This window comes from Mus caroli, unplaced genomic scaffold, assembly GCF_978045245.1.
Source record: "Mus caroli unplaced genomic scaffold, Mus_caroli_1 scaffold_2, whole genome shotgun sequence".
Taxonomy (NCBI): Eukaryota; Metazoa; Chordata; class Mammalia; order Rodentia; family Muridae; genus Mus; species Mus caroli.
The window spans coordinates 149,969,432-149,992,130 of record NW_028227257.1 but is presented as its reverse complement, the minus strand read 5'-3'; the positions used below and the strand labels follow the sequence as shown (position 1 = coordinate 149,992,130).

General features: G+C 50.2%; 2 protein-coding genes across 2 annotated transcripts; one reads left to right on the top strand and one right to left on the bottom strand.

Moving 5' to 3' along the window:
• Positions 1-6,198: 6,198 nt before the first annotated feature.
• Positions 6,199-12,277, top strand: Tor1b (torsin family 1 member B). The gene is made up of 5 exons (XM_021155691.2): positions 6,199-6,459; positions 6,978-7,243; positions 9,054-9,229; positions 9,729-9,856; positions 10,094-12,277. The coding sequence occupies exons 1-5, from the start codon at positions 6,261-6,263 to the stop codon at positions 10,333-10,335; spliced, it is 1,011 nt and encodes a 336-aa protein (XP_021011350.1). The 5' UTR covers positions 6,199-6,260; the 3' UTR covers positions 10,336-12,277.
• On the bottom strand, positions 11,496-21,126 carry Tor1a (torsin family 1 member A). The gene is made up of 5 exons (XM_021150639.3): positions 20,879-21,126; positions 20,299-20,564; positions 16,935-17,110; positions 16,716-16,843; positions 11,496-14,498 (listed from the first exon to the last, which is right to left on the bottom strand). Exons 1-5 carry the CDS (start codon positions 21,057-21,059, stop codon positions 14,248-14,250), a joined length of 1,002 nt encoding a protein of 333 aa, XP_021006298.1. The 5' UTR covers positions 21,060-21,126; the 3' UTR covers positions 11,496-14,247.
• Positions 21,127-22,699: the final 1,573 nt, after the last annotated feature.

Here is a 22,699-nt window from a genome sequence, read left to right as displayed (position 1 = left end):
TCCTACATGGTAGGATTACAGGCACACACTAAAATTTACTATATACCTTTTTCCTGGTGATCACAGAGCTATCAGTGTTAAAATGTATTTCGGGAATTGGTTTGGTTTGGTTTAGTTTGGTTTGGTTTCTCGAGACAGGGGTTCTCTGTATAGCCCTGGCTGTCCTGGAACTCACTTTGTAGACCAGGCTGGCCTCGCACTCAGAAATCTGCCTGCCTCTGCCTCCTGAGTGCTGGGATTAAAGGCGTGCGCCACCACGCCCGGCTGGGAATTGTTTTTAGCATACAATTGCCCACAAGCAACAGTTACACGTCATAAACGTTAAATTAATTATTGTTAGTTGTCAAATGGTTAGTTGTTGTCTTTTTGGTTTTAGGTTTATTCATTTATTATGTATACAGTGATCTGCCTGCATGTGTATACCTACAGGTCTGAAGAGGGCATCGGATCCCATTACAGATGGTTGTGAGCCACCATGTGGTTGCTGGGAATTGAACTCAGGTCTCTGGAAGAGCAGTTAATGCTCTTAACTGCTGAGTCCCAAATGGTTAGAATTTTAAGAAATGTGTCTTTATGCTTATATTTCTAGTTATGTGTATGTGTGTGTGTGTGGAGAGCTCTTTGGGGCCACTTGCTTCTAGACACTTGGCAGGAATTCTGTCCTTTCAGGACAGAAGAAGGCATGAATCTGACTTTGGGCTAGGACTCAGGGAACAGGCCCAGATTAAAGAACATTTACCAAATTTCTTTTTTTTTTTTTTTTTTTTTTTTTTTTTTTGGTTTTTCGACAGGGTTTCTCTGTATAGTCCTGGCTGTCCTGGAGCTCACTTTGTAGACCAGGCTGGCCTCGAACTCAGAAATCCACCTGCCTCTGCCTCCCGAGTGCTGGGATTAAAGGCGTGCGCCACCACGCCCGGCTTAAAGAACATTTACATTTGAGTTAATGCAAAGCTCAGAGTGGCCTCAGCAGAGGCCTGTGTGGCTCTCCTTTCCTCTTGGTAATCCTGACTAGTCCATGGAAAGGTGCTTTCGGGATTCTGTTTATTGCCTTGCTTGTTCCTTGACCCAGAACTGATCTTATCATTTTTCATGTACTTAAAGTGGTATAAAAGCAGACTGGAAAAAAATAAACTTGCTTTAGCCTCAGAACTGGCTGGGGTCATGTTATAATGTTGTCTAATTGTCTTTTTTTTTTTTTTTCTTTTAATTCTCGCTCCTGACCTGGAGAACCTGTTGACTAACTGAGCTGACTTGGTCGTGTGTGTGTGTGTGTGTGTGTGTGTGTGTGTGTACATAAGTGCAGGTTCCTTTAGCAGTCAGAGGCATTGACTTCCCTAAAGCTGGAACTACAGGTGGCTGTGAGCTGCCTGATGTGGGTGCTGGGAACTAAATGTGCCCTCTGCAAAAGCAGCATAATCCCTTAACTGCTGAGCCAGCTCTTTGCCATAACCATCTCCCCCATACCCACTCCAAGAGAGAGTCACCACATAACTCTGTTTAGCCTGGAACACACTATGTAGACTATCAATTCGGGGTTTTTTTGGGTTTTTTTGTTTGTTTGTTTGTTTTTTTGTCTTTTCAAGCCAGGGTTTCTCTGTATAGTCCTGGCTGTCCTGGAACTCATTTTGTACACCAGGCTGGCCTCAAACTCAGAAATCCGCCTGCCTCTGCCTCCCGAGTGCTGGGATTAAAGGTGTGCGCCACCATGCCTGGCTAGACTATCAATTCTTATCATTTATACTCTGCCTTGTCAATAAATGCTGATCGCCCAATGGCTGGGCACAATAGAGAAGAGGGTGGGACATCTGCTAGCCAGAAAAAGAAGGGGAGGGGGGAGAGAGGGAGAGAGAGAGAGAGAGAGAGAGAGAGAGAGAGAGAGGGAGAGAGAGAGATCAGTGGGATATCCTTGAACCCACAGAGATGGCCTGTTCTCTCTTCCTGAAATCAAAGGCTTGAGCCACTGCGCTCACCCTTGGAATGTATCTCAGTGAGACGGGCGGGCAGTAGTATCACTTCCTATCCCAGTCACATTGTACGTCCATGGAGAAAGTGACATTTCTGTAGAGCCGGACACTGCTGGGAAATGGGAAGAGGTTGAGTTTCTAGAACCAAGGTTTTCATCATGCTTTACTCGTATGTGCCCCTGGGAAGTCTTCTGTCTCAGAGCTGCAGACAACTGGCTCAAGTCAAGAAAAGGCCCACCAGCCGGCATGTCTTTAATCCCAGCACTCGGGAGGCAGAGGCAGGCGGATTTCTGAGTTTGAGGCCAGCCTGGTCTACAGAGTGAGTTCCAGGACAGCCAGAGCTATACAGAGAAACCCTGTCTCGAAAACAAACAAACAAAACAAAACAAAAAAGAAAAGAAAAGGCCCACCAAAGGATTTCCTTCCACCCGCACTGCTCCCCCACCCCTACCATCTCCCCATTCCCTGCGGTAGCATCTTGGTCCCAGGGCCACCTGAGAAGCTTCATCCAGCTGGCTGATAGAAGCCAGCCTGGCTACGAGGTGGAAGGTGCCTGCCATCCATCTGTCTAAGCTGGTGCCTGGACAGAGAGCAGGCACGCAGCTGGGGAAGCCTCATGTGTCTCTTGGAGTGCAGCCTCGGAGGTGAAGGAGCAGTCCTGGTTCCTCTCTTCCTACCTGAGGGGCTCTGGACATGTGAGATCTCCATCCCGTGCCCCAGTTTCCCTATTTGTAGACTAGTATGTATGACTAGTGCATGCAGGGCGCTTGCCATCCACTCGGTTTTGCACTTAGAGGAGGTTCCACCTGGGACCAGCAGTTCTGATCTTTTCACAAGTCCAGAGAGCCCATCCAGCCCATGCCTGTTTGAAAGAGAAGGTTCGCTGATGGTTCTCTGTGTTGCCACAATTTCTGGAAGGATTTGAAGTTGCAGGAAAGCGTAGTCACTGGTACTTATGACTTGTCAAATCAGGAAGCACACAGAGTCCTGTGGGCATAATGTTGTACAGAGAAACCCTGTCTTGAAAAAAAAAATGTGGAGAGGGACTTGACCAAGACACCAACTGCTGACCTGACCACAAATACTCAGCTGCATGTCTAGGCACATACGGGTGTGTGTGTGTGTGTGTGTGTGTGTGTGTGTGTGTGTGTGTGTGTGAGAGAGAGAGAGAGAGAGAGAGAGAGAGAGAGAGAGAGAGAGAGAGAGAGAGAGAGAGAGCAAGCTGGGCTGGCTGGGTTCTCAGCTGTCACTGTCACACATACACATGGGCTTACCGTGAGACTCCTCTTTGTCCTTTCAAACCTTCTGCATGGAGAACATAGCAAGGAGGTGCCACCTTGGAAGCAAGCATTTCACCTGATGCTGAGTCTCTGGTTCTCAGATCTTGGTTACCCAAACCTCCAAAACAGACAAAACCATGGGACCTGAACACCTAAGGGCTGAATGGTCCTCCTCGCCCACCTACCCTCCATCTGCCTCTGTGGTGTTCTTGCCTCTCAGGAGGCTTTCCCTAGCTCCTCTTGGCTCCACATCTGGGCACTCTCAAGTCCCTTTGCCTTCCATTGCTTGTGAGCAACAGGCCACTGGCTGCTTCCTCTGGGACATTGTTTCAGTCATCTGGTCCCTTCCATGGACTTCCATGGACTTCCAAGTCCCTTCTATTGACTTGACCTTTGCTAGCTCAATGTAGTTCCAAAGTGATCAGAATGTAACAGGCACTGTCTCCTTGCTTAGAAGTTCCTCAAGGTGACACTAAAGCATGGGGAAGCCTGGCAATCAATTCTGCCTTCATTGAATCTCTTTTCTTGTTTCCTTCCTTCCTTCCTTCCTTCCTTCCTTCCTTCCTTCCTTCCTTCCTTCCTTCCTCCCTCCCTCCCTCCCTCCCTCCCTCCCTCCCTCCCTTCCCTCCCTCCCTCCCTCCCTCCCTCCCTCCCTCCCTCCCTCCCTCTCTCCCTCCCTCCCTGTGTGAGTGTGAGTGTACGTGTGTCTAAAATAGGCTCCAGCTAACCCTGAAGTCAGCTTGGACTCCTGAAGCAGGGCTGATCAATCAGTCACATTATGGCAAGGGACTTACACCAACCCCAAGCATGGGCGAGCAAACATGTCATTCTGTGAGTGTGGTTTTCTCTGAAGGGACAGCTGGAACAATCTTTTTTTTTTTTTTTTTTTTTTTTTGGTTTTTCGACAGGGTTTCTCTGTATAGCCCTGGCTGTCCTGGAACTCACTTTGTAGACCAGGCTGGCCTCGAACTCAGAAATCCGCCTGCCTCTGCCTCCCGAGTGCTGGGATTAAAGGCGTGTGCCACCACGCCCGGCTGGAACAATCTTTTGAGAACTGATTTGTTCCTTCAAACAGTATGGACTCCTGTGAGCCATCATTCAAAACTAGACCTGAGATAATGATCAACCAGACCACCCTTTGACCAGGACAGCTTGCCTATGCATGCCTCTTGTCCCTTGTCCCAATTCTTCCTCTATGTAAACCTGAAGCTCATGTCAGTGTCCAGAAGATGGACTTGGGGTCACCTGCCCCCCCATCTGCTCCTACTCCCAATGAGACACCTTAGTAGAAACTCTTTTATCTGCTTTTCACTCATAAGCATCTCTTTAATTAGCATGCTGGGACAGGTGACTGAGATTAGCCTGCTGGGACTCTGGGGCCTTAGCTTTTTGCCCTATCCCCCCAGAAATAAGGACAGTCGTGGTCAGTGGCTCTGTTGTGAAGTCAGGAGCCATACCTGTCCTATTCCCTGCTGTAAACCTGGTATATGGGTATATGTGCTTCATATGGTGTTGGGCCTGACACACAGCCAGAGTTCACAGGTTATTTATTGCACATTAGTTACTAAAGGAACTCAACCAAGTTTGGCAATGTCTGGACCAAGTATGTATGGACAATCTATTTCCTTGGGGAATGATCTTCAAGTTGGCTGTATTGTCCCTATTAAAAGCCTGTGGCAGCCAGGCGGTGGTGGCGCACGCCTTTAATCCCAGCACTTGGGAGGCAGAGGCAGGTGGATTTCTGAGTTCGAGGCCAGCCTGGTCTACAGAGTGAGTTCCAGGACAGCCAGGGCTACACAGAGAAATCCTGTCTCAAAAACAAAACAAAACACCCAAACAAACAAACAAAAAGGAAAAAAAGCCTGTGGCTCCAAACTCTATATCAAGTTGATATAATGCCGGCGTGTAGAGGAGTAATCACACATCTCAGACTGGCGGTTTACAAACTCTACTCTTTACATGCACCACACCACTGCTTGTTTTCTGCTTGACCAACTCCGTCGGTTTTTGATTGACTAATACCTCTAATCTTCAGCACAAGCAAAGGCTTTCCCTGCCCCACAGTACCTGGACTTTGATGACTCAGTAGCCCTTGTCCCCTTGCCTGCCTCCCCCACAGCCTGTGTGTCCTGAAAGGCAGGACCAACTCTACTCCACTGATGAATTCCCAGCAGGCAGCCTGGGGCCCACTGTGTGGTATGCGCAGAGACAAATGTCTGCCTCCCTTGTGAATCCCCCACAGGTGTCCCTATGTGTTTTACATCCCTAGTGCTCAGCCCTGTCTCTCGCGCCACAAGCACACATTATTGCTGCTCTTATTATTATGATTTTATTTATTTATGTATTATTTTATATGTATGTGCACGCCTGAGCTTCTGTACGGCACTGTATACGTGGAGGTGCCCACAAAGCTCGGGGGGAAAAGTTCTGGAGGTACAGGTAGTCATAAGCCACCAGATGTGGATGCTGGGAGCCCAATCTGGGCTTTTGATTTTTATGTGTGCATAATTTTCCAATAATTTTATTATGTTGTGTGTATGATTGTTTTGCTTGCATTTATGTCTGTGCCCCGTGTGTGTGTGCAGTGCTTACAGAGTCCAAAAGAGAGTGGCAGAATCCTTGGAACTGGTTAGAGACCATTACAAAACGGTGGGTGCTTAGACGTGAACCCAGGTCCTCAGGAAGAGCAAGTCAGTGCTCCTAACAACTGATCCATCTCCGCATTCTCTCCCTCTCTCCTGTGTGTGTGTGTGTGTGTGTGTGTGTGTGTGTGTATGTATAACAAACCAACCAACCAACCAACAAACAGGACCTCTAAAAGATAGGAATGAAATTCCTTTAATGGTCTCTAGAGGGTTTCCTGACACTCACAAGGTTGGTGACTATAGTCTCCCCGCCCCTTTCCAACAAGGCGGCTTTCTAGCTAAGCGGAAGTGGCAGCGCCGTACCGGAAGTTCAGTCCGTGGGACTGGATCCTGTGCTCGGAGCGCAGCCGCACGGTGCTTCGCTGCGTGCGATGAGACGAATCGGAGCGTTTGGGGGCTCCACGGCCCTGTGGGCGCTGTTGGCCGCCCACGTGGCGGGGGCGTTCGAGCCCGTAAGCGTGGGCATCGCCATCGGGGCCGTGTCGGCGCTCACCGGCTACCTGTCCTATACCGACTTCTACTGCCGCTTCACCGAGTGCTGCCATGAGGAACGGCCCCTCAACACGTCGGGTATGTGCCCGCGGGCCGGTCGGGGCGGGCGGGAGGGCGCTGGGAGCTCGGCTCCCGCTCCTGCTGGATGCGGCGCCGCGGGAGACACACACGGCCCGGACCTCGCCACACCTTCGCAGGCCTTGCGATGACCGCCTGGAGAACTGAACGCAGCGGGGCCAGCTGGTGCGCCCCGCCAGGGGGTGCCAAGCGTGGAGCTCCATCCAGAAAGCCCGCCTGTTGCTCTTGCTGTTTTTTTTTTTTTTTTTTTTTTTTCCCGAGCCATCAGGGGTGGCGGGAAAGCTAGCCCGGAGCACAGCCGCGAGATGATTCCTCCTTGGATGAAAGAATCTGTGTAGCTTGTTTGACATTTAGATGTTAAGGAGAACTGGCACTTAAGGATCTGACTGTAGGTCCTTATGGTTCTGGCTCTGACTCTTGGCAGAGACTTCCTGCTGGATCAGTCGCTAACTGTGCCTCTGACCCAGGTACTTTTTTAACCTGTGTTTTTCTCTTTGTTCTGGTGCGGGCCTCCGCAGCCCTCAAGCTGGACTTGGAAGAGAAGCTGTTTGGACAGCACCTTGCCACCGAAGTGATTCTCAAGGCATTGACTGGCTTCAGGAACAACAAAAATTCCAAGAAACCATTGACTCTGTCCTTGCATGGCTGGGCTGGCACGGGCAAGAATTTTATCAGCCAGATTGTGGCTGAAAACCTTTATCCAAAAGGCCTGAAGAGTAACTTTGTCCACCTGTTCGTCTCTACTCTGCACTTCCCTCATGAGCAGAAGATAAATGTGTACCAGGCAAGAAAACCTACCGATTTTTGATCATATGCCTGGGGTACTTTACTCAGTAGCTCTGGCCTCTGCTTTTCTTTCTCTGCCTTGAAATGCTCCATCTGGCCTCTGCTTTGCTTTCTGCTATTTATTTGTTGTATGAGTTTTACTGTGTTGGTCTGGCAGGCCTGGAACTCACAGAGATCTATCTACCTCTGCCCTCCAAGGCTGGGGTTAAATGCCTAGCCTCTCTTTATACTTTCTGAGACAGTGCCTCATCGTGTAGTCCAGGCTTTGGTGTTAGGGATCCAGCTTTCTGAGGGCTGAGATCAACAGGCATCTATCAATCTGCCCAGTTTATGGCATGTGGGGGAGAGGGTGGTCTTAGGGTCTAATGTAGCCCAGGTTGGCTTCAAATTCACTAAATAGCAGAGGCTGGCTTTGAACTTCTGATCCTCCTACCTTCAACTTCCAAGTGCTTTTATTATAGGTGTGTCCCATCTTCTCCGTTTTTTAAAATTGCTATTCCAAAATAATCCAGTGAGGTAGGGGATGCTATGAACATTTAAAGATGGAGTCAGCTAATGTAGGGGTGAGGTGGGGTGGGGTATCATTCCTGGGACTAGGGGGAGGAAGGAGGGGACTGAGAAGGTGGACAAGAGAGGCAAGGTGACTTGTCCCTGCCAGCCTGAACTTCTCACCCCGTCTCCAGGCCTCTGCCTTAGGCACTCATAAAGGCATTTCCATTCCCAGCAGGGCACAGGGTGTTGGGTAGGGCGACCTTAGATAGTTTGCTTGGGCATGGCCACATCTAAAACTTGCCACCTGTCTGCTGCTGATGTGTCTCAGAAGCAAAGCTCCAGCCTGGTTTTCCTTGTGAGATCTCTGCATTTTTCATCCCTTGATTTTGATGTAAATGACTATTTTGCTTGTTGGTGTTTGGCCTCCTGCTGGACAGAGCTAGCAAACAGAAACCCCATCGAAGGAGGAAATGAAACTGAGTCTCTGTTGTCAGCCAGGGAGGAGTGCCAGAAGGAAGGATGGGTTTATTTGAAGGTGCTGAGGAAGTGCTGTGCCACCAAGCTACCGTCGCCATCACAAAGTTATGTTCATGCTTTCCAGATTTTATTCTAGATCTCTTGAAGTACAGTGTTTGCAGTGGGAAGTCTGTAGTGGCCTTTCCCACTTAGGGGATGAGAAGTTGTTGCTTGGGTGTTTCAATAAAGCAAGAGTGCTAGGGATGTAGCTCAGGGCTTCTCATTCCAGCCAGGGCAGCATCTTCACTCACTGTGTCAGTTCAGAGCATTGTGCAGATCTAAATCCAGTTGTCATTTCTTTTTTTTTTTTTTCTTTTTTTGGTTTTTCGAGACAGGGTTTCTCTGTATAGCCCTGGCTGTCCTGGAACTCACTTTGTAGACCAGGCTGGCCTCGAACTCAGAAATCCTCCTGCCTCTGCCTCCCGAGTGCTGGGATTAAAGGCCCGGCTCAGTTGTCATTTCTGTGTGCCTGTTGTCTCTGCTTCTTTTCCTGTGGCTGTGATGAAATACCTTGACAGAGCTACTCAGGGACTCTCTCCTTCTGCCTCACTTTGGCCTGTGTGCAGGGGTGTATCAGTGGTGGTTTTTGGAAGTCAGTTCTCTCCTTTTAGCCATTTGGGTCCCAGGGATTCAAATCAAGTGGCCAGGCTTTGATGGCTAGTGCCTTTCCACTTGTGGGAAAGTGTCATCTGCTTCGTGGGGGCAAGTATGCAGTTGGTGGCTTCTCGCGCCAGGCAGCTCCCCCCCCTCCATCCTCTGGAACATCCTCTGAGCTGCCTCTCTCTTTGAGGTTGGTCCAGGACCAGCTCCAGAAGTGGATCCGAGGCAATGTGAGCGCGTGTGGCAGCTCCGTCTTCATCTTTGACGAGATGGATAAGTTGCATCCTGGGATCATTGATGCAATCAAGCCCTTCTTGGACTACTATGAGCAGGTGGATGGGATTTCCTACCGCAGAGCCATCTTCATCTTCCTCAGGTCAGCCAACGAGGCTTCTCAGGGACATCCAAGTGCTAGGATGAGGTTCTCCTGGCCATCCGGGACAGAAGTGCCAGCTTGACAAAGCCATAGGCTCACCTGTCATTTCTCACTTCCCAGTGTCACTCTAGCACAGAAAGGGAGTTGGGGATGAGCCAAAGTGGTCCTCTGGCCCGGCGCTGGGTGCCCCTGCCAGCCACTCTGAGTTCTAAACACTGCATTTACATTGCTTGCAGACAGACAAGCCTTTTGTCCTTGTCTGGTAGCACACTGCAAATAGTCCTGACTTAAAGCTTTGGAAGGACTAGAAATGTAGCACTCCTGGGAGCTGGAGTGTCACATAGTGCTATGATAGCACCTGCTTACCAGGCACAGGACCCCGGGGGGGGGGGGGTCAGTTCTAGCCTTGAGAAGGAATAAAGCCTTGGGTGGGTGACAACGGCAAGGAGACAGGCGTCTTTCACATGTGATATGGTCTTTGCATCCCTGGCCAACTCAGCAATGCAGGAGGGGACCTGATCACTAAGACGGCCCTGGACTTCTGGCGGGCAGGAAGAAAAAGGGAAGAGATCCAGCTGAAGGACCTGGAACCTGTGCTGTCTGTGGGCGTCTTCAACAACAAGCACAGTGAGTCCACTATGGAGTGGGGAACCCAGTGCTCGGCTGGCATCGAGTAGATTCTCAGCAGTGTGTCTTTTCGAAGCCAGCGACACCCTTGTTTGTGGCTTTGCTGCCATAGGGAGATTTCTTAGGGTATTTTGAGGGCACGTGTCACTTGACAGAGTTTCTGGAAGGGTGAAGGCATGAAGGATGGGATATGGCTAGGTGGCGGTGACAGGAGATCCGCTGTGTCTTGTTCTGCAGGTGGCCTGTGGCACAGTGGGCTAATAGACAAAAACCTCATCGACTACTTTATCCCCTTCCTGCCCTTGGAGTACAAACACGTGAAGATGTGTGTGCGGGCAGAGATGAGGGCCCGAGGGGCTGCTGTTGATGAGGACGTTGTCACCAGTGTGGCAGATGAAATGACCTTCTTCCCCAAGGATGAGAAGATCTACTCAGACAAGGGCTGCAAGACTGTGCAGTCCCGGCTGGATTTCCACTGAGCTCTTCATCCAGTGGAGTGGGAAGATTCAGGGGAACCTCCCACCCCCTTCCAGGCCTTGTCATGGAGCACTTTGAAGAGCCCCCTTGGGGCTTTGCACATTTGCACCTGTGGACTTGGGATGCTGTCAGTGCAGCATCTGAAGATGAACTTTAAGAATGCTCACACTGTTACTGTGAATCAAGTGCCTAAAAAAAGAAAAAAACTGTCTGGACGCAGGCCAAAGTCCTGTGTGGCCAACAGCACCCATGCCTCAGATGCCACTAATGGGCCTGCTGTACCCTCAGGGAGGCAGGGTTTCCTACCACTGGGCTGTTTTTTTCTTTTCTGCCTTGACCTGGGACTCACAATTTCAGAAGCTGGTGGCACTGACAGATGCTCGCTGCTAGAGGGGAGCATGTGGGCTTGACCTTGGCTGGACTGTCAGCGTGAGCAGTGGGGGCTCCCTCTGAGGCCCCTGGAGCACACAGGGACACAGAGCCTTTGAGTTTATGCCTTCCGTTCGCTACTGCTCACAGCCCTGGCTGTGGGATGCTCTGTCCAGTCTCCCACTGTATATGGGTCACAACCTGCCTTGTACCTTGCCTATCAATTGTTAGATTCACCCCAGCCTCATCCCTGCTTGCATCAGGATGAGCTGTCATTTTTGAAGGAGGTCTTTGGACCCTGTTTGCCTGTTACACTTGCTTTGAAGGTCAAGCTCCGAATTGCAGAACGTGCATAGGAAGAGAAGCTCTAGGCTGGGGCTGACCTGGCCAAACCCCATGGGAAGGAGTGTGTCTGCTGTACACCAGAGATGCCAGGGTTTTTGTTTTGTTTTGTTTTAAAGGACATGCACATATTTAAAATTTATATTTTTACTTCTAAAGCTTAGGTAATAAATGTAAAATGCCATGCATTTTAAAACCTAGGAAGTGCCACAAGTGCTGGGGCACACCTTTAATCCCAGCACTCTTGAGGCAAAGGCAGGTAGATTCTGGGAGTTTGAACCCAACCTTGTCTACTTAGTGGGTTCCAGGACAGCCAAGACTACACAGCCCTTTTTCAAAAAATAAAGATCTAGGAAGGACTAAAATAGAATAAGGCTTATTCTCAGGTTTTTAACGTTGCTGGGTATGGGGCACAATACCCATGATCCCAGCAGGAAGGTCAGGATTCAGGGTTTCTCAGCTGGCTTGAGTTTAAGAACTGCCTGAGCTACATGAAACTCAAAAGAAAAGAAAAAAAAAGGTCTTATTGTTAATTGTGTAGAGAGTAGAACTATACTGGTACAACTCTGGCTTGTGGGTCCTGGATGTAATCTCAGGATGACGCCTTGAGTGGCATCTGGGCTGCTCTGACTGTAGGGAACTGAGCCTGAGTCCAGCCTTGTGAACCATTCTGTCCTACAGTTGCTATGCAGCTGCAGACATGGAAACACTGCCATGTTTTTATACAATGCGATAGAATGGCTATTTTTATGACACGGAAATGCCTTAAAGAGAATCACAGCTGTCATTTAGAAATGCCACGGTGAGCTGGGTGTGGTGGTGCTCACCTTTAGTCCCAGTACCTGTGAGGTCATGGCAGGACTCTCAAGTTTGAGGCCAGCCTATGCTACACAAGGGAATGCCAGGCCAGTGGGGTGCATGCCTGTAATCCTAGCACTTCGGAAGAGGAGTTTAAAGTTAGTTGAGCTACGTACAGAGAGACCCTGTCTCAAAGCAGGAAGCAAACCAAAACGTGCCAAGGTGAGGGTGACTTTCAGACTGGAGCCAAGTTACTGTTTATGACTGTTGGGCTCCCGGTTTTCTGTTTACAGTGATGTAATACGTGGACACGTGTTGGCCACCTTTGGACTGCTGTTACTGATCTCCAACTTTGAAAGGCCTGGTGTGGCCTGCCCCAGCCTCCCTGTGAGAACAGAGATGGACACAAGATAATAAAAGCATTGTGAGACGTAACTTTCCTGAGTTTTTCCTTGTCTGTGTGGTAGCGCACCCGAGCTCAGAATCAAGGCTCTGGAGCGGCCCTCGGCCTTCCTCACCTGGATGTGCAGGTTGACCCCATCACACAGAAATCAATGTTTGCTTTGAATGCTGTTACCCACACACATAGGACGAGGCTATATCTAGTGCTGGAGAGCTTCCTCGGGTAGGTAAGGGCTTTTTCTGTGCGGTGTTTACATACACGAGGGGCCAGCAATCACATGCCCACACATGCCACCGTGGGCACCTTCCTTATTTCTCCACCTTCCAAACAGGCTCTGGAGCTCAGAGCCAGCTAGACAGGCTGGGTAGCAAGCTGCAGGAGCTACCAGAGTCAGGCTTTCCTACCACATAACATCCTCCCAACTGTGAGCTATCCGCAACTGCTGGGTCTGGGTCAGAACTTTGGACGGAGGCTCTGTGCCCTACCCTTGGCCCTCACACTCAGTGCCTTGGATAGTTTGTGGTGTTCTGGATGCTGTGGTGGGCTGCACGTTTCCTACTCAGAGATGCCTTTTATCACAGTCTGATACCTGGCCACTGCTGAGAGACCGAGTTTGCTGGATCTTCCTGCCCAGAACCGACAGAAAACCCGATTCTAGGTCTGTCTGTTGGCCAGATCTCAGTGTAACTGTGCTAACCTCGCTTCTTGGCAGTACTGATACATGGCTGCCACAGGACAGAGCAGCCTGGAAGGGTAAGCCTCTGCACTGACTTACTGCTGCTCCCTTCCTTCCTTAGTTGGTGTCAGGAGCCTGACACAGTGCCCACCTGTCCCATGCTGCCACATCTACAAAGACAGGGCTCAGCAGGACAGAGGAACCCAAGCTCCTCAGTTAGGGCTCAGTGCTTGGGCTCCATCTTCAGATGAGTGGTCAGTCTTGACATGTTTCCTGGGGACTTGGAACCATCACTGGGAATCCTGGGCCACCTAAAAAGGGGCCTTGAACAGGCTGGTAGCAGAGGCAGAGTGTGGTCCTGCCAGCAGTTGACCTTGTTTTGACGTCAGGCCCTTTTCTCCCTGCTAAACCCAGCCCTGTCAGGGCCTTGAATGACAACCACACCTACAGGAGCCCTGCCCCTTGGCAGGAGCTTTGTGCTGCATAAAACAAGCCTCTCTAGAGCTCTGTCATGCCTGGCATCTGGAGTGGAACTGATGACCATGCAGGGTCGTTAAGACAAATGGGCTTTTTGTTGTTGTTTTTGAGACAGGGTCTCTCTCTTGCTCGCACTCTCTCTCTCTCTCTCTGTCTGTCTGTCTGTCTGTCTCTTTTGAGACAGGGTTTCTCTGTGTAGCCCTGGCTGTCCTGGAACTCACTCTGTAGACCAGACTGGTCTCGAACTCAGAAATCTGCCTGTCTGCCTCCCAAGTGCTGGGATTAAAGGTGCGCGCCACCACTGCCTGGAAAACTCACTTGTCTTATTACTAGAGTCCAGAGAAGAGCACAGAGGCACATCTGTGATCCAGTCTCACCTAATCACTCTATGGCCCCTGGCAGGGCTGCTTCAGGCCCCTTGTTCCTGAGATAACCATTCCATCCATGCAGCAGATGTCCAGGCTTGAGTTTCTGAAGTAGAAATACTGTAATGTCATCCAACAGTTTCAAAAGACACACAAAGCCACCGCTGAAAGCTTCTTAGAGTATTAAAAACCATTTTAAATAAAAAGTTATCACATTTGCAGTAAAACTTACTTGTTCTGCCTCAAAACAGAAACACCTGAAATTAAAACATAATTTTAAAAAAATCACAAGTTCAGAATAGACAGGCTGGGAGCTGCTTTCATCTCTGGAGGCTCCAGGAGCTTCAGGTCCATGTTGCATCTGTGGTCCCTACAGCACGGCCACCTGCAGGCTCTGAGGAGCAGAAACAGGATTCTCCCTCAGCAGGAAGTGTCCAAGCCTCTTCTGGGGAGGAGTGGACTGACGCAGTACTGGCAGCCGGCCTCAGTCATCCAGGTAGTAGTCCAGCTTGGTGAACACAGTCTTGCAGCCCTTGTCAGAGAAGACCTTCTCCTCCTTGGGGAAGAACGTCATCTCTTCAGCTACCTTGCTGATAATGTCCTCATCTACTTCGTAGCCTCGGGACTGCATCTCCACTCTGATGCACATTTTCAGGTGCTTGTACTCCAGGGGCAGGAAGGGGACAAAATAATCTATGAGGTTCCGGTCAATGAGGCTGCTGTGCCAGAAGCCACCTGGGAAAGACAGAAAGGTGACACATAACAATGATTGGTTCAGACAGAATAATTACCAGGTGTTCACTGGGGGGCCACGCCACGCTACCCATCTCCATACAGTGAGGAAGAGAGACAAGCTGAGAACTGCCCATGAGCACTGCCTTGGGATGCAGCAGGGACAGCAAGGGCAGGGTGACATAAGGAGACACCTTTGGGGTTCATTAGTTAAGAATGCCTTTAACAGTGCACACCTCTAATGCCAGCACTCCTGGCAGAGGCAGGTGGATCTGAGTTCGAGGCCAGCCTGGTCTACAGAGTGAGTTCCAGGACAGCCAGGGCTACACAGAGAAACCATGTTACACAAAAACAAACCAACATGAACACTTGTTGCTCACTGCAGAGGACCTGAGTTGGGTCCCAGTACGCCTCAGGCTGCTCACAACCACGTGCAACTCTGGGTTCAGGGATGCAAAACCTTCTCTGGACACCCACATACACATACACAGGCACACAAAAATGAAAAACACACAAAAAAGCTTTAAAATAGACACTTTAGAGCTCTGGGCTTGGAAAGGCCTCTCCTGTGTGCCTTTGAGACGGGAGGCAGACTAGATGGCCACTTGCACCAAACTGTGCTGGGCCCCAGGCAGTGGTGAGACGCTGGTGGACAGATTGGAAGAGGTTCGAAAAAAGAGGTAAGGGAGAGCCAGCCACAGACTCCACCAGCCAGTCTCCAACTAGAGCTTCAATAGCTGGACCTGCAATTAAGGAATCCACAGCCGCTGCCCGCCAGTTCCTAAACCCTGCAGAGCATTCCGGAAGCAACACCTAGGCTCCTCTGAGTAATAAGGCGTGCCAGCAAGGCTGTGCACCTCAAGGGTCGGGATTCTGACATCATCTTCCCTACAAAAGTCTAGCTCAGCCGTTCAGTCCTGGAAACACTTGACTCAGTACCTGCAGGATGCCCTAAAGAGCCCGTGACATGTCTTGATGTCCTGCCTAGCCTATTAATCTTTGTGCTCTGGCTCCCAATGCAAGCTGTGAAGAGAGCCCAGGGTCTGTTTTCTCAGAACGGTGCTCCGCACTGATTGTACTTGGGGGAGGACCTGTGGCCACAGCAAAGAACAAACCGACTGTGGAGCAGTCACCAGTGCCTCTGTGCCAGAATCCTAAGGGTGTAGCTGGGGGCATCTGCCGGGCTGGGGAGGTTACCCCGAGCACAAGCGCTCAGCAGAACCAGTGACTTCAAATGGTCACACGGCTTAAAAATACCAGCTGGGCTGGTGGTAGGGCAATTAGCTGGCATGTGCACGGCCCTGGGTTTGAGTGTGAACCACATAAAAGCAAAATCACCCATATACTGCCAACTGAGATGTGTGTCCTCAGCAAATGTCTCCCTTCAGGGTGGCCCAACATGTGTCCTCCTCCCAAGACTGCTCTTCTCATTGTCCACCCCAGCACTACTGTCTACCAGCCACGACAGAGTTCTCAATTATCCCTTATCCCTGCTACAGCCCCTCAGGAGGTCCTCCTGTCTTCAACACACAAGCACACCACGCACACACACACAGTGCTGCCCATCAGTCTGTATTTCCTGTTGTGTGCAGTCATCCTTTATAGCATCAAGAGAGAGCAAAAATGTTTGTCTTTTGTCAGTAGTATTCCATCTGCACAGAGTAACAGAACGCACCGCACTAGCTAGTCACCTAACTTCAATGCGGATTTCTTGGTGAGCATGTTTCCAGTGGGGCCTGTAGCCTTTTGTCACCTCAACGACCTGGTGAGATAACCAGTGAGTCACCTTTGTGGCTGTCTGCCTCATAGGGTTCAAGGTCAAAGGTCTGCATGACAGTAGCTGGAGAAGCAGCTGAGCTGAGAGTCAAAAGCTCTTTGTACTGGCTGCCTGGTATTGTACAAGCTCCTCCTGCCACCTGTGTCCTCGGTAAGAAGCAGCCAGCCAGCATCTACCTACCCCACAAGGTAGGGCAAGTGTCTGTGACAGAGGGAAGACACTGCAAAGGGAGAGGCCTTCCCTGTTACCGCCTCCCGCAGCCATCTGCAGTGGCCTTCTGCTTCAATTGCCTGCTCTTCCTCCACAAGGACCGTAGAGCAAACCCTGTCTTAACCAACTCATCTATAAAGCCTCCTGCAGCTCAGTAACAGTGGTCACTCGAGGATTCCGTCAGGTCCGGGGAGCAGTCGGGGTGCACGGTTAGGGGGTGGACTGCTACTTACTGTTCTTGTTATTGAAGACCGACACGGCCAGGGCGGGCTCCATGTCTCTGAGCTTGATTTCTTCCCTCTGCTTCCCACTTTTCCAGAAGTCCAGGGCCACATCCGTGATCCTCTCTGCCCCTGCATTGCTGCCGAAACGATTGCAGTGAGGAGGGGCTGCACCTCTTCCCAAAGCCCCCAGCTCGAGGGTGTCCCACCATGTCCCAGCCACAGCCTCACCTGAGGAAGATGAAGACCGCCTTCTGATAGGAGACCTCATCTACCACATCGTAATAGTCTAGGAAAGGCTTGATGGCGTCGATGAGGCCGGCATGCATCTTGTCCATCTCATCAAAGATGAAGATGGAGCGAGCACAGGCGCTCACGTTGCCTCGGATCCACATCTGTAACTGGTCCTGAAGGACAAGGGGGCCCTTCAGTGTAACTGCGGGCTTCGACACCCACGCCCAAGTTTTTGCCCAAGTTTTCCGTAATAATGACTCTGAGACTCAAGTATAAATGAAGAAATACTGGAACCCGGAGTGTTGGCTCTGTTCCCCAACTAGCTCATATCTCAATAATCCTGATTATTCTATTCTGTGAGTGTCACACGGCAAGTTCTCTCTCCATCTGCAGTCTGGGGCCAATTTCCCATGCTTCCAACTCTATGTCTCTGCCGATGTCCTACCTTCTAATTCTGCCTCAGCTCATTGGCCAGTCAGCGTTTTTATTGACAGGTGAATGCTTCCACACATTGCACAAACAATTCTTTCTACAATTAAGAACTCTGGGAGGGCGGGGAGGGGTGGCAGGGAACGTTGACACAATGCTATCAGCTTTTGGGTTTCTTTGTTTTTTGTGTGCATTTACCCAGAGCCTCACTAGTGCTAAACAAGCCCAGGCCCTCAGGACAATGGCTGTGTTACTGGAGCACTGTGCTATGAGTATTACACCCATACACCTTTGGCCTCACAAGCACTTCCTATGTGGATAGCATCATACCCATGCCACAGACGAGGACCCTGAGCTACAGAGCGCTTGCCTAAGAAAACGTAGTTAGGTTGAGGCAGGCTGGGATCTCAGTCCAACCCTGACCTATGCCAACGCTCCAGGTTTGTGACCTTGTGTCAGCCAGGCACCAGCTCTGTCCTCACAATGTCACATATATCCTGTGATGACAGCCTCTAGATGAGAGGCAGAAACCCACCATCACCTCAGCCCTTCCTCTGCAGTCCAGCCTGAAAAGCACTGACTCAACCACAGGCTCCCTTAGGGAGTCTGAACTTGCTCGCTTGGCATCCTGGGAGGGTGTGATGAGGCTCTCCCGACCAGCAGCACACTCTACGAATGCATTTGGAGATGGACACAGTGACATTCATCTGTGATCCTGCTGGACGGAGCAAGAGCTCCAGGCTAGGGCTGGGAAGAAAGCTTAATGGGATAAAATGCTTGTCTTACAAGCGCCCCTGAGAGGAGGCCAGGGAGAGCCCTAAGAGTACTGAGGAAGCAAGACAGGAGCCGTGGGACTGGTAGGCAGGCCCAGGTCTCAATGACAGACCCTGTCTCAAAAAAATGCCTACAGATCCTGAGGCACATCACTAGAGACAGACATGTGTACACACATGCTCACAAGCACACACAAACTCAAATTAAAAACAAACCAAACTAAAATGATGATGATGATAAACAGAGTTCAGGCTGCAACAATGAGCTCATGGGCAGCGGGCTCAAGAACAAAGCAGACAAACGAGCCCGCCTTATTTGTATTTGGTTGTTCGGTGGGGCAGATGCTAAAGAATGAAGTCAGAGCCTCAGTCACCCTAAGCCAGCCCCAGACAAACCCCAGCCAGGTTCGTATACACCGAGCCATCAAGGGGAGACACACAGACCTCTTAAAGCATCTTCCTGGGAAAACTGAGCCCAAATCCTACCTAACGTGTAGGTATTTCCAGCCACCCTCCTCCTGAAGTGAGCTGGGGAAGGCAGCCATGTATCTTTCTAAAGAACACACGAACAGCTAGACTGTACATCTATCTGCTTGGGGTGTTTCCACTGCTCTGTGACCACAATACAGTTTTCCTTTGTATCTCATGTAAGCAGCAACTCTGCAGGTATGGACCAGCTTCCCCTCCCAGCAGCGGTTCTCAACCTGTGTGTCGAGACCCCCGGGGGCGCACTTATCAGATACCTGCAGATCAGATATTTGCGTTAAGATTCATAACAGTTACAAAATTACAGTTCTGAAGTAACACCGAAATCATTTTATGAGGAACTGAATTAAGGAGTCACAGCATTAGGAAGGTTGAGAAACTGCCTTAGAGGAAGCTTCAGTGACCTGAACCATGTTCCACTCATGGTTCCACACAACTCACTCAGTCGTTAGAACTCCACAGAGAAGGTCTGCCCAGTCTCCTGCCCCAGACTGTGCACAAGCGCCCACTGCTGCAAGACACTGTTCCAAGCACTGTTAACATTTTTTGTTTTGTTTTTCAAGACAGGGTTTCTCTGTGTAGCCCTGGCTGTCCTGGAACTCACTTTGTAAACCAGGCTGGCCTTGAACTCAGAAATCTGCCTGCCTCTGCCTCCCAAGTGCTGGGATTAAAGGTGTGCGCCACCACGTCTGGCTATAACTCAACATTTTTTCATCTTCTCCCCAAAGCCATTGAGGAAATGATACTGAGCCCCTATTTTCTTCTCTTCCTCCACCTGACATCCTCTCCATTTCTGTTTTCAAACAGAAGCTTACTATGTAGCCCAGACTAACCTCAAAGGTATGATCCTCCTGCCTCAGCCTGCTGGGAATACAGGTGTGTAGGAAAACACCCGCTGACCTCTGGCACCGAGATTAAACAACCTGCACAAAGCCACACAGTTATGGCCACACAATGCACAACAGAAAGGGGGTACACTAACACACTCGAGGGCAAAGCACCATTCTAAGACAAAGAGTGTCCCTGCTCAGATTAAGTGACAGCCCCAACTGCACAGCTGTAGGGAGGGAGGGACCGAACCTGAATTCAGGTTGAGATTGTTATCAGAATTAAACTCCAATAGCAGGTTGCAACAGCTGGGTCAAAGCAAACGTGGCCTCTAGGTTTCCTTCTCACAATGGGGGGGCGGGGGGCGGCTTGACTCCTAAAGACCCTGGAGTTGTTATGTCCCCACTTCCCAGCCAAGTTGTTACCTTACCGAACACAGAGGTCACTCATAAAACTTTGGTGGTCTAACTGCTCTATGTATCTCAAACCCTTTGTAACTTACATATCTAATCCCCCACTGCACCCTCGCCACAGCGGGAGTTGGGGTGGAGAGACTTAATCCAGAACTTCCCACATTCTGGGCAAGTGCTCTACGGCGAGCTACCCCCAGCTCTAGAAAGTTCCCTTTAAAACACGGTGCACAGGCTAGCCTAGGCTAGCCTAGTCTCAGCTGTCATTCCTCCAAGGGATATGACCACTTCTGTGCACACCTTTTAAAGAGGAACTGACATACAGAGAGCCATGTTGCGGCTCACTCACTGACGTGGAATTCCCACATCCCACCCCACAACAGAGAAACCCCAATCCCGGGTCATCCGCGAAGGCGGTCAACTTAATGCTCTTGCCTTATACAGTGTGATGTTAGAGGCGTGGGGGAAGTGTAGCGTGGCCACAAACAGGTGTACATAGTCACTGTTCAGTCCGCCCTCATAAATATTCTCCGCGATGATCTTGCTGGCGAAGTTTTTGCCGGTGCCCGTCCACCCGTGCAGAGAGAGGGTAAGGGGCTTCTTGGGCTTCGGGTTGCTTAGGAAACCAGACACGGCGTTTAAGATGACTTTTTTTGCAAGATGCTGTCCAAAGAGCTTGTTGTCCAGATCCTTCTGCAGCGCTGAGAAAGGAAAGATCACTCTGGTCAGGAGAGAAACAAGCTGGCAAAAGGCAGCCCCATTTCCAGTCAGGGCCCGCGGAGCCTGGTCTGGAGAGCGCTGAGGGACCCTGGTACTGCGAACTCTGCCCTTCCTCCGGGTTGGCCCCAAAGCCAAGCGGAAGAGGTGCCGTGAGGCCGCCCCGGAGAGCTCCGCGCAGGGCTGACACCCTACCCCTGGCTCCAACCACTCATCTCTCAGGCCTCCGGCCAAAGTCTGGCCTGGCAGCGGCGCCATCCCCCTGCCGCAGCATCCCGGACGCCTGGTGCCCGCCTACCCTCCCGGCTGAGGCTCCGCATCTGGCCGCAGCACTCGGCGAAGAGGCAGTAGAGGCGAGGGTAGGAGATATAGGTGGTGAGTACGCCGGCCAGGGCCAGACTCAGGCTGATGGGCTCCACCGCACGAACCACGTACGGGGCCAGCAGCAGCAGGGCCAGAGCGGCCCGGCCCAGCTTCATAACCGGACCCGCGCACCTTGCGCGCCCAGCGCCCACCGTACCCCGCGCACCGCCCAGACTCGTATTTCCGGTTCCTGCTGGCGGGACCGCCCTCTTTGTCCCGGGCAGGCAGTCTCCCGACGCTAGTGGCTACCATCTTTGTTAAGGGCAAAGTCCCTTTTGCTTCTGAACCTTGATGTTACAGGAATAATATTGAGAGTATAGGAATCAGGTGATGATGACTGCTGCCCCATCCCCATCAAATAACAGTGTTTTAGAACCATTTTTTTAAAATGATGGGCGGAGAGATGGCTCAGCGGTTAAAAGCACTGACTGCTCGTCCAGAGGTTCTGAGTTCAATTCCCAGCCACCACATGGTGGCTCACAACCAGATGGGATGGGATCCCATGGCCTCTTCTGGTGTGTCTGAAGACAGTGACAGTATACTGACATACATGAAATAAATAAATATTAAAAAAGAAATGATGCAGGCACTTGCATGCATGTGGTGCTCATAAACTCATGTAGGCTTACACACATGCATAAATTAACATGTAAATGAATACATTTTAAAAATGAGAGGATAATATAGTGGGTTCCCATATGACCCCCCCCCCACCTGCGTCCCTATCATTAAATCTGACATTTGGTTCAGGTGCGGTGGGTGGTGTGCACCTTTAACCCGACACTCTGTATGAGTTGGGGCCAGTCTACAAAGTTTCAAGCAGGTCAAAGCTGCATATTGGATCTTGTCTTGAAAAGAAAAGAAAACAAAACTGACATTTGACTGCTGGATATTGTAGCACACACCTTTAATCCCAGCACTCTGGGAAGTAGAGACAGGTGGTTGTCTTGGATGTCTGAGCTGGAGGCCACCCTGTCCTATACAAGGAATTCCAGGTGCAGTTAGGGCTACACAGTGAGATTCTGACATCTCAAAAAAAAAAAAAAAATGGGATCTGTATATTATACTTGTTAAAAAACCCATGACCAGGGCTGGTGAGATGGTTCAGTGGGTAAGAGCACTGACTGCTCTTCCAAAGGTACTGAGTTCAAATCCCAGCAATCACATGGTGGCTCACAACCATCCATAATGAGATCTGATACCCTCTTCTGGTGCGTTTGAAGACAGCTACAGTGAACTTATACTAATAAATAAATCTTTGGCCGGAGCAAGTGGGGTTGGCCAGAGCAAGCAGAGGTCCTAAGTTCAATTTCCAACAATCACATGAAGGCTCACAACCATCTGTAAAAACAAAAAAAAACAAAAAACCCATGACCAGTATTTTTTTTTAAAGATTTTATTTATTTATTTTATGTATGTGAGTACTACAATGTGTGTGCTACAATACCCAGCCGTCAAATGTCAGTTTTGTTTTCTTTTCTTTTCAAGACAAGATCCAATATGCAGCTTTGACCTGCTTGAAACTTTGTAGACTGGCCCCAGCTCATACAGAGTGTCGGGTTAAAGGTGCACACCACCCACCGCACCGCACTGTCTTCAGAAATACCAGAAGAGGGCATCAGATTTCCACTACAGATGGTTGTGAGCCACCATGTGGTTGCTGGGAATTGAACTCAGGACCTCTGGAAGAGCAGTCAGTGCTCTTAACCACTGAACCATCTCTCCAGCCCCATGAGCAATATTATTAAATAAAGCC